The sequence below is a fragment of the Convolutriloba macropyga genome, chromosome 2, assembly GCF_964194025.1.
Source record: "Convolutriloba macropyga chromosome 2, txConMacr16.3, whole genome shotgun sequence".
Lineage (NCBI taxonomy): Eukaryota > Metazoa > Xenacoelomorpha > Acoela > Convolutidae > Convolutriloba > Convolutriloba macropyga.
Window position 1 is genome coordinate 34,396,854 of NC_134469.1, and position 11,749 is coordinate 34,408,602.

The 11,749-nt window shown below is 36.2% G+C and overlaps 1 protein-coding gene across 1 annotated transcript in view; it reads left to right on the forward strand.

The window, feature by feature from the left end:
- LOC142335240 (uncharacterized) overlaps positions 1-11,418 on the forward strand; it is a 15,083-nt gene extending 3,665 nt beyond the window's left edge. Inside the window, exons 3-8 of the mRNA XM_075383655.1 lie at positions 3,075-3,256; positions 4,027-4,118; positions 4,713-4,877; positions 5,574-5,650; positions 6,527-6,606; positions 10,841-11,418. Coding sequence (XP_075239770.1) covers positions 3,075-3,256; positions 4,027-4,118; positions 4,713-4,877; positions 5,574-5,650; positions 6,527-6,606; positions 10,841-11,298 — 1,054 coding nt within the window. The 3' untranslated portion in view covers positions 11,299-11,418. The remainder of the gene's footprint in view (positions 1-3,074; positions 3,257-4,026; positions 4,119-4,712; positions 4,878-5,573; positions 5,651-6,526; positions 6,607-10,840) is intronic.
- Positions 11,419-11,749: the final 331 nt, after the last annotated feature.

Below are 11,749 nucleotides of genomic sequence, written 5' to 3' on the forward strand. Positions count from 1 at the left end.
CACCCCCCCCCCCCCCCCCAAAAAAAAAAAAATGTGTTGTTCCCTTCTGAAAGGGTTATATTAATTTTCATAATAACGTTCTAGGTTAACTTCAACAACTATATTTGAGCAATTTTCAAGAAATATATGGTAGTAGACCCCTTTACAAAGCTCGTAATTACTAAAAACGCAATAGGAACAAGTTTTTGGTTGATGTTTACATATTATATGCAGTGACGCATTGCTACACATATTATTTTTAAACCTCCGCTCTAGTAGTATTTTCTAAATGCCTTTTCAAACGTATGAATATAGGTAATAACTCAAATGCATGCATAATGTTTAAACATACCCCCGGGGGGGGGGGGGTGCTGGCGGAAAAGATCCCCCAATTCTTCATTTCTACCCTCGATATCATAAAGTGTGAAGTAATTGACATATAATTTGATTCAATAGAAATACTTCCTGGGGCTATTGAAGATAAATTTATACGAACTTGCTCATCTTTGGTCCCTATCTGGCTAGCAATTAGTTAACATTGGCCACTAGTGTCCAGCTACAATGTTAACTTCATTGACGAATCTCCACTACTAGATTTTCATATTTAAGAACAAAATAGTAATGTGTTGCAATGTCTTTCCGCAATAAGTTAGGCAATATACTGCCAAAGATGTAAAGTGAATTTGAAAGTTAGCAAACAAACTAATTTCTTTTGTGTTCCCTGCAAAATTAACTACTGTTTCCATAACAAATTACACATCCGTCACGCTGTACAAGGTAACAAAATTCCTTCCAAAATTGAATAAAATAGATTATATGGGTGTAATTTAAGCTGCCCAGAAAATTGCACAGTTTTTCTATTATAACAAGAATTCAGCTGTTCTGTCTACAATTCGACAATTAGCACTGCTGAAGAATTAGACATGATCCTATCTATACACATACCCGCCCAACATGCATGTAAAGCAGACGCAGGGTGGGCTCCTTTTACAGCTTTCAAGTATAAAGAGTTGGGGCACTATACTTTGGACCATAGTCTGGGTACCGTCTGATCAGAAGTCATCTTGGTCTGGAAAGTCTGATCAGAGGTCATTTCAGTCTGGCTAGTCTGATCATAGCACAATTTGAGTCTGGGCCTCAACCTGAGTACTTATTTCTGCGCGCGAAGTAGACTTACCTAGTTCTCTCAGACTAACCGACTCTATAAAACACTGAAGATAGACTTCAATTGTTACGGTGGTAACATAATATAGCACCGGATAATTTAAAATCAAGTGAATCTAGAGTTATAATGGTCTAAGAATAATCTTTAAATTATATATGTATTTAGAGATAAAAGTGAGAAAACCAACATAATTTTTTATTTCATCTTTGTTTTTTGGTGGTTCGAGTTTAGGAAAACCATCGATTTATAATTTTAGTGGGTAAATATGGGTGTTTTTGGTTTGGTGTTACAAAATTTTCACTGCTCTTTGAAAGAGAAGGATTTGTCTTCGGAGCTTTAAGATTTTCATTTTTTAGCATTTGGTACAATACTCTCAAAGTTAGCATATGTTTCGTTTGGATTTGTATCCATGGGTTTGTGAATGTACAATAGTGTTTAAATCTTGTTGTTCTGTTGGTGATGCTTCGAACGAGATATTTCATTCTGTATTATTATCGAATGTAAGTTGCTGTTTTTCAGCATTATGATTCCGTATTGTAACTGCGGATTTGTTAATTTGTCGTTTCTGTATAAGTTCTGACGGAAAATATGTTAAGCATATGTAATTTTCGAGAAACTAATTTGGGTCGTATATATATTATAACTTTTCAGGAGGTTTTGATGTCAGGTAGTTATATTTTTCTGCTATGGATTTTGAAGCTGTAAAAATATGACATACAAAACTTTGCCAATTTAAAATTGGTGTATAAACCAAGTCAAAGGTGCATGCTGATCTTTCTACATTCGATAGATCGGTATCCACGACTGTGCGTAGGAAGGTGTGTATTAGGTGATTAAAACCTTCTTTTTCTGATCTGGCTATTTTCTGTACTTAGGGTTAAAATTTATATGTGCAAATATTTGTTCTTCGTGAGTTCATTTTTCGTTTAGAATTGGTTAACTCACTGGTCGCACGAGATAAAGCAGACCCAAGGTGGGCTCCTTTTACAACCTTAAAGTATAAAGAGTTTTGGCTACTTATTTCTGCGCGCGAAGCAAACTTACCTAGTTCTCTCAGACTAAACGACTCAGTGAAACACAGAACGAATATTTCAATTATAACGGCGTATAACATAGTTATCACCGGAGTCAAGGTATTAAGTATACACATGGTGTATTCAACTATAATTACAAAACTGACTGAAGTCAGTCGTACAAGGACTATATATATATATTTATATATATATATATATATATATATATATATATATATATATATAAATATATATATATATATATATATATATATATAAGAGAATAGAGTCTTCTCAGTCTCTGATTGTTTGAAGACATACATTCAGTATTTCGTCTGCTACACATGATGTGGAGATTAAGTTCGATGATAATCATGCTCCACTTATGACAGACTGTGAAAAAATCATGCTTTACAGAAAAAAGGAATTATTTTTTGTTTTGAAAGTTATGATGAAATGTCTAATGTATGCCATGAACAGACAAATTGGAAGAAAAGAACTTGATGGAAATTTAGAGATTCGGTACTGACTTAAACTAAATCCGGGCAGAAAACTGAATTCAGTATCTTGAAACCATCTCCAATTGCACAAGAACCTAGAGCGGATCTTTTCAACGATGGCCTTCCCTTTTGTACCAAGTAGAGAATTGCTTTTTAAATTATACTCTGTTTTATACCACATAATACAAGATGAATATCTACGATTCAGACAATTTTCGATCGGTCTATAAATGACTCGCTTCAATTCTATTCAATATTTCTTTACCTTAGCAGAAGTGCGTAGAAGATTGTGGAAACAATGATAACTTCTAATTGGTGCTAAACAATAATTGTAATTTGAATAATTGTAACTTGAAATTGTAATGAGAAATAACCCATTTGGAGATGTTTTTTTAAGTTGTTACGTGATGTTGTTAGGCGTATGTTTCCCACAATCAGAGTGTCCTTTAGTGGGTTAGAGAGGAGGAAGCGGTATGCTATTGGACTGGATGTGGTGAGTGTGGACAGCAAGAGGTACAGGTACGCATACCACCGCTCATCATGGCTAGTCGCAGGAAAAGCAGACCCTCCTGCACCATACAGACTCTACATACACCCAGGTCACAACACTTTTCTCTTCTTTTCAACAACACTTTTCCCTCTAAATCCTCTCACAATATGCTAAGTTTAAGAGTTGTATCTTTGTGTCGAATATTTTAACTTTTTACAATTTTTCTACTTATGATAGCAAAAGACGACATATGCTCAGATCGTGATAAAGGTCCATGACCAACTGCTGAAATTAATTACTTTTGATACTCAACTTTCGGGCCAACCTTCGGAAGCTTTGTGGCGTAATAGCCGAAAGGTAAGGTGTGTGGATCACACGCCAATGATTGAGAGTTCAATCCCCTGCCTCCGTGAAGCTGTCTGTGTAAAGAAGAGGTCCTGCTTAACCATAGCTTCACGTTGACCATAGCCTGACCAATGTTTGCTGCAATGATGGTGAAAATTTTAGACACAAAAAAAGTGGCTATAGTCACCAAAAAAAGAGCAATGCTGCTCATAAAAAAAGATCAGTCTGAAATGTGGGGAATAGTAAGAAAAAGGGCAGCTGACAACAGGCTACTGTAGGCCTAATGCTCTTCCGCTGCGATTACGCAGGAACCATAATTAATTATTAATTATACGCAACAGGATTACGCTCATGATTACCAACTGGTTGGTTGAAGGGCTCTGCCGTTTTGTGTAGTGAAACGTATCTAGGGTAGATTGTAAGGATACAGATGTACTGTGTCTCACATTAACTCATTGAATAGACGGTACAGTTGAAGTGTGTATATAGAAATAGAAGAAATAGAAGTAATAGAGTCTGTTGTTCCTGTTGCAGACACACCTGCCCTTGGACATTCTCTCGAGTCACAGATCATCTCATTCGAAAAGCTCAAGCTCACCAACAATGACATTGACGGCACTGGACACGTAAGAGATTTCACAATTACCAGCAAACGCTTCCAACTTTTTCAAAACAAAGGCTAAAAATATGAACAAAGGCAAAAAACGAACTGTGCATTGAGTGAATAGCAAAGAGTAAAGACCATTTTTACAGAATGATAAATTTTAGAGTAAAGAAAAACAGCTGACCTAACAGTTTGCTCCAACATTTTGTAGAGTATAACTTTACCCAGGCCTGACCGAAGTGACCCCTGATCAGACGATCTTCGAGCGCACACATGTATCCAGGGCGCTGCTCGCATTACATGGTCTGGAAAAAGATTCGAGCCCACTTTAGTCTGGACGATGGTCTGGAACTTGTCTGATCAGAGGTCATTTCGGTCTGGGATGGTCTGATCAGAGGCAGTTTTGAGCATAGTGTTAGTGTTAAAAGCTAATAGCGGACCGGTGACTCTTAAATTGGAACAGCTGTGCAAATTGTCGTACAACTCAACAGCTCTAACCTGATGATGAGGATGTTGATATTATGTTGATAATGAATCCAACAATCATTCCCTTCCAGTTTGTCTTGAATCACACAGGGAATCTATTTTTTTCATTTGGCTCTGTGTAATTTTGCAGATAGTGTTGAACTCAATGCACAAGTACCAGCCCCGAATCCACCTGTTGGAATTGAGTGACACTCACAAGATGCAACTCTCCAGTCCAGAAGAAGCTGACAACTGCCACACATTCCAGTTCAGCCCAACCACATTCACTGCTGTCACTGCTTACCAGAACCAACTGGTCAGCACACTAACACATTATTAAATAAAATCCATTTAATATACATTCTAGATTCGATAAACAAAACTAAGTTCTCATTTCATACCTTTTCCAGATTACAATTTCATGAATACTATCTCGTTAACATTGAAAGTGTGATCAGGAAAAAGTATGATATCACAAAGAGTTCAGAACTAACTGAAGGTCAAGTGATAAAACTAATGGACAACAACTGAGCATAAAGGATGTTTCATTTCGATCAGTCCTGCTCTTTCAAGCCACATCTCCGTTCTCTTGCATTTTTTTAAACAAGTAAATTGAAAATATAACCCAGGGGTTAAATATTACAAGTTTAAAATGTTATATACAAAATTAGTACATTTAGTAAATTTTTTAAACTAAGCAGATGGAAACCATTAATAGCTGAGATATGGACATGAGTTATTTTGTTTGAAATTCAAATTCAACATAATTCTTCGCCTGTATACATTGAAGTATAACACAGTGCAACGATACTTGATGCATTTTGATAAGAATAACGAGACGTTTTCACGACAGATTAATGTTATAATCCGATCTCAGTTAAAAACAGTACAAGCCAAATTGTACAAAAGCAATGATCTTGCAAGTTCTTAATATATCTTGACATAATTTAAATCAGGGTAATTGAGATGAGAAATTTGAGGTTTCACTGAGTATGAGCGATGTTGTGTTTAGATCACAAAACTGAAGATAGATTGCAACCCATTTGCAAAAGGCTTCCGGGACTCATCTCGGTTGTCTGACTACGAACGGTGAGTTGTTTATAAAAATAATAATAAATTCGGTTTTCAAATCTAAGGACATGTTATTCTTATTAATACAAACACATCACTTAAGTTTGAGAGGACATAAGAAGGCTTATATAGCCTACTCGAGTGATGCCTTGAATCAGTTTATCGCAGTACTTGAGAAAGAAAACACTAAGGATATTTACATAGGGAATTGAAAACGGATTATTCACAAAGTTCACATTTTCAACATAAAAAAGATGGTCAACACACATTTTTCTTCTACAATAGAGCAACCACATAGGTTTTGGTACACTATACAGACACTACTTTCGACCAATTTCTGGAGAAGTTCTAATCAATTGTTCAAGGTCAAAAGAACTTTCAAGGTCTCAATAAAAATGTAACCAAGAATTTTAACTTTCACAACGAAAAGTTTGTTTCCGTTTGGTTCAAAAAGCTATACATAAGCGAAAAAGCGTTGAAGCAGAGCTTCATTAGTAATCAAAAACATTGAAATGAACTTGTATTCATCAATTAACACTGTTAGGGGGTCTAAGCAGGCGCAGCTACTGTGAAAATGGACCAGTACTGGATTCGAACCAGAATCTCTTACTTGCAAGCCTAGTGTGCTACCCATTTACACCAACTGGTCTTAAACTCTCGAACTTGGGCGTCTCTTATAGCCCGTTCTCGCGCTCTTTCTTGTTCCTCGTGGCTTCATTTCTCTAGCCAAGTATACGTTGAACAAGTAGAGCTTCTTTTCAAGCTATGTCAAGCTTATCTTATGCACAATTTACATTAGGTTGTTATCTCTCAACCTTCTAACAAACACTATTGAGAAATTGATTGATATATGATTGAATAGGATTAAATATGAATATGTTTCGGATGTTTCAGTGATGCAGTGCAATCCCTGTTTGAGCAAAATAAGTCCTTGGCCATGTTCGACATGCCCACTCTACAGACCCTCATTCCTGGTTGGTCATTTACCCCCTCAATCCTCTCGTCCCACCCCTCTCTCGCTTGAACTCCTCTCCTCTCCATTCCCTGCTCACCAAATATATGTCTCCTACTCCTAAAAATGGGGAAATATATATTTATCGCAGGTTTGAAAAAGGCGAGCTGTTTAAAAACAAAGGAAAACCGGAAAAGGAAAAAATGAAATGTGTGTGTGGGGGGTTGAGGTGGATATTAATATGAACTATATCTTCATAATCGCAATAAAATCGTTATTGAAGCTTATACTTTTGATTATATTGGATTTAAAATTTGTATGCAAACAAAACAAAGTGCAATTTTCCTTATAAAAAAACAAGTATTCAAAAGACACAAAACTGAATTACAAAAAATTTAAACTTCTACGGGCATTTTCTCCATTTAGTACCCAATTGGCCTAGTTTTTACATTTCTGCAGTTCAGTAGATTTCTGGTTTAACCAAGACAAAAAAAATTATACAAATTTGTGAAACTAAATTTGCTAAAACTTTATGAAGAGATAAGAAAAAGAAAAGATTTAAACTTCCTCTTTCCTCGCTGAAATCGTTAATTAATTCACAAAACTATATACTACCCTGTGAATAGCTTCTCCTAAATGTTTTTAAGAAAATCCATATGAACATCTGTGCTTCTCTTGTAAAACAAAATCAGAGAAAACAATTTTTTTACAGAATGAGAAAAGAGAAAAAAAATTAAGATGAAAAATTTTAGTTTTGTTTTTGATAGTTTCTCTTGTCTCTTGAATATTCAATTTTGCATTACAGTAAGAGTTTCTTTGACATGAATTAATTGATTCAATGGAGAAAGTATAGGAACAATTTTGAAACCATTTGTAATAAAAAATATCCGAAGTTTTTTGATAAAAATTTACTTTGTGAAATGCTAAGGAACTTACGGTAAACTTGAAATTTCATAAAATTGAACAATTGTGGGTAATGTGAGACCCCATAAAGAAAGGCTAAATATAAAAACAGACAAAGTTTTTTAAATTAAGTCCACAAATATTTTACTTCCATTAATGCAAAAACGAGACAAAGCAACTCTTCGTTTAATTAGGGGTCCTATTAGACAGTAAGAAGTTGAACTGATTACAAATAAAGAGTTAGAACACAAAAAAACCATCTGTGCAAAAAAAATAGAAAATAGTAGTCTTCAACTGCAATGTTCTTTTTCCAATGAAGTTATAGTATCAAGTTGTTATAATAATAATAATAATATTAATAATAATAATAATAATAATAATAATAATAATAATAGTAATAATAATAATAATGAATTCAACCAAACATGGTTACAACCAGCTTGGTAGTCCCCAGATTAGGGGAGAAATCAAGTTTCAATAATTAAAATTTCTCGAAAACTTTACATCCTGAGGGGTAACTTTTATATTTGAATCTTTTCAATGCCTCCCCTTCCAAAAAGTTCTTCACGTCTCTTCGAAACTGACTTGGATTTTTGTCTGGTGAAAAGTTAGAAAAACTGCGAAGTTCTTCACTTCTCTTCGAAACTGACATGGATTTTTGAGCGTCGAATAGTTAGGAAAATCGTTTATAAATGTCTAAATATTTAACTTGGTTAAGGTAAGGGTGGTTATCAATACAACAGATCAACAGTTTATGAATCTCATTTCATCAGCGTTTTTTATTTTTCCACATGTAAAATTTTTTTTTTATTCTTCCCTCTTTAATCAGGTAAGAAAAAATGTTTGAAGTGCACTTTAACAAGGCTCTCGTTTGCTGCAAGCGTTTTGGCGGCTCATCACAAAAGGACCAATCTGGACTCTTCTTATTCTGAACTCGTAACTAAATTTGACCAAAAATAGTGAACTAAAATCATTGAGGCAGATCATAACTGTCGACAAGGATTGCGACAATAATGGATGAAGCAATCTCCCCTCCGATCGGGTGAGCGCGAGAAAATGCAAAGTAGTCACATAGGGAGCCCATGCCAACAACATTGCCGCTGATCCTCAAATAGCGGTGATTGATAAGGATTGCATCAGTTTACAGAAAACTACAGGCAACACCTGCGCTTGGAAAGAACGGTTGTCACTTAACAGAGCCAAACGGTTGAATGTTTTTTTAACGTTGTCGATATTCCGCCAATGACTTCGATTGCAAGGGGAACAAATGTGATTCCCAAATTTGCGCAGTTGTTGTCGTGGAGGCACTATTTTCGTTCATCTGCCACATCAAGCGCGTATCTTGCCTTTGTAGCCGCATTAATGAGAGAGTTAGATTGTAGCGTCGAAGCAACAGTTACATCAAATGCAGCAGGTTTCGCCGCTTTCCATGTCGGGACAAAGATGTCTCGGGGGCGTGATTGGCTCTCTGGAACGAGATTATTTTGTTCCGCTACTGGTGAGAGATTTGCAGATGAGCAAGCAGAGATTAGAGCAAAATTTAGAATTAGAGCAGAATACAGATTGGGTGTCCCTGTTTATGACGCCAAAAGGAAGTGCCCGTTCTGTAAAGCAGGAGTTCTTGAAATATATGGGGATCATGCCATTGCGTGTCACGGTCGAAGAGATGCAATTGCAAAACATGACCGGATGCAATTGCAAAACATGACCGGATTCGAGATTTTATCTCGAATCCGGTCATGTTTTGCAATTGCATCTCTTCGACCGTGACACGCAATGGCATGATCCCCATAGATTTCAAGAACTCCTGCTTTACAGAACGGGCACTTCCTTTCGGCGTCATAAACAGGGACACCCAACCTGTTTTTTGCTTTAATTCTAAATTCAGTTGGTGCCATATGAATCCCAAGAGCCGGAATGGGGGAGCAGACAATCACGCTCCAGTGTGTCGAACAGACAATGAGAAGTCGGGCGGATTCTCTTTCAGAGGCTAGATTCTCTCTGAGACTTTGGATTTTTTCATTATCAAGAGCTTGTTGGATCGTCTTTTGCGAAAAGTTTGGAACGTCCAGCTGTGCTATATTGGAATAAAGATCCTGAAAAACTTTGCATTTTTTTGGGTTTTCACAGGTTATTTTTGAAACCAAATCTTCAGGAGAACAGATTTACAGATTCAATCAATCGGGGACAATTTAAATAAAAGAAACTCTCAATGAGAAAGACGTCATTTACTTGTTTGCTTTTCTAGCGTGCAAACGTATTGCTGCATTTTGGTTTGGTGTAATTCGTTGAACTATCAAATTGACGGTTGTGAATTTTTAGTTTTCATAACAAGGAAAGTAGTCAAGGTCGATCCAGCAAAATTGCTTCAATTTTAGTCTTGCAATAGTGATAGCCAAAAGATCTTTTCCTCTCAAAGCTAAGATAAGGTTTTGGGGAAATTGAGACGTAGGTTGGAATATTCGATGCTACGTACAATCTTACACGAGATGTTTTGCTTTTTTTTTGTATAAAAATTTATAGGAAAATTGTATGAGAATCAAGACAGCCCTGATTATAGACATTGCTAAAATGTATAAATTTTAGAGTTGTCAAAAAATACAGCTAGACTAAAAAAGGCAACTCAGATTTTTCCTTGTTCAGTCAAACTTCTCTCTGGGTTTTATTGAAAGACATCTGACTTTCAGGTTTAAGTCTTCGTAAGTGCCTTTCTTTCACCTGTATTTGTCATAATGGAGTTTCTCTGGCTGTCGATGAATTCGACAGAATTCGAAACGTTTTTTTATGATCTATATCTTGCATGAATACGTAGCAGGAATTTGTACTATGTAAGATAAGCAGTGAAAAACCTGAAAATTATGTAATAAATGCGCTTTCTATTGAAACTTTGTAAGAAATGCGCTGAAAAAAGTGCTGAAACTTATGCAAGAAATGTGCTGAAAAAGCGCTGAAATTATGTAAGAAATGCGCTGAAAATGCGCTGAAATTTTGAATTTTCAGCGCCTTCTCCACATTTCAGCGCATATCAGCGCATTCAGCGCATTTCTTACATAATTTCAGCGCATTCAGCGCATTTCTTACAAAATAATGCGCTGAAACGGCGCTGACCTCTTGGCCCGGGAAGCGGTGAAAAAAAATATTTTTCAGCTGATAAATCTTACATAATTGTAATGTGTTCACACGTGCTGAAATTGTGCAAGAAATGTGTTGAAAATTCAGCACATTAAGCGGATAATTATGTAAGATTTATCCACTGAAACAAATTTTTTTCAGCGCTTGTCAGCGCATTTCATACATAATTTTCGTTAAAAAAATTTGACCCGGGTAATAAGGGTTTTTCTCATTGCTTTCAGGTTTCGCCTTCCCAAGTGGGCCAGGTAATAAGTCTTCCTCACAACAGAAAGTGACAAGTGTTCATTCAGGACACATTGGACCAGACTGTTCTGCAGTTGCCTCCATTGCTTCCATCTCGCCCATATTAGCCAATCATTCTTCACCAATCTTAGCCAATCACAGCTCCCCAATTGCCATCTCTCCTAACAGCACCGCTAGCAGTGTTTCTTCTAAAAGTAACTCTCCAAAAGGACTACATCACACTATACCACAGCCCGAACAACTTGGCCAGGCGAAATGTGTGAACAACCTAGCCAGCCTATTCCCTCAATTCTATGGACAGGATATTCAGTCGGCTAAAACTAGCGCTGTGAATTTTAGCTTTACTGGTAGCAATACCAACAACAATAATAACAACCAAATTAGTCATGAATCATCAATGAAACTATTAAGTTTGCTGTCGCAGGCCAAATGTTAATTGGGGTTGCAGTTAGATTAAAATGTATACGATATAGCCTTTAACTTGTACATACTCGGAATGACTTTGCAGCTATGAAACAGCTATCTATTTAGAATGCAAATAAAAATTTAATTTTGACATTTTTGCTGCTATATTGAAACATGATACAACAGTTACGCAAATTTCCTGCTTATCTCGCAATACTCTGGCAACATTTTGTCATATTCTGGGAGCCTTTAGCAAATATCGTGGTCTTTTTGGAAACTGGAAAACAACAACTCGGGTCCACAGTGAAAAAAATGCCGTGTTATGAAAAAGTCCTCAGGTGACGACAGAAAAATAAAAAGACAATTTGTTACTCGATATGACACGGAAAATGGAGATACGAAATAAGAATAGGTGCTTAGCAGCTACCAGACTGCTGATCGTACACAAAATTGAATTTCTCTGCAATGCAGCGAATTAATCG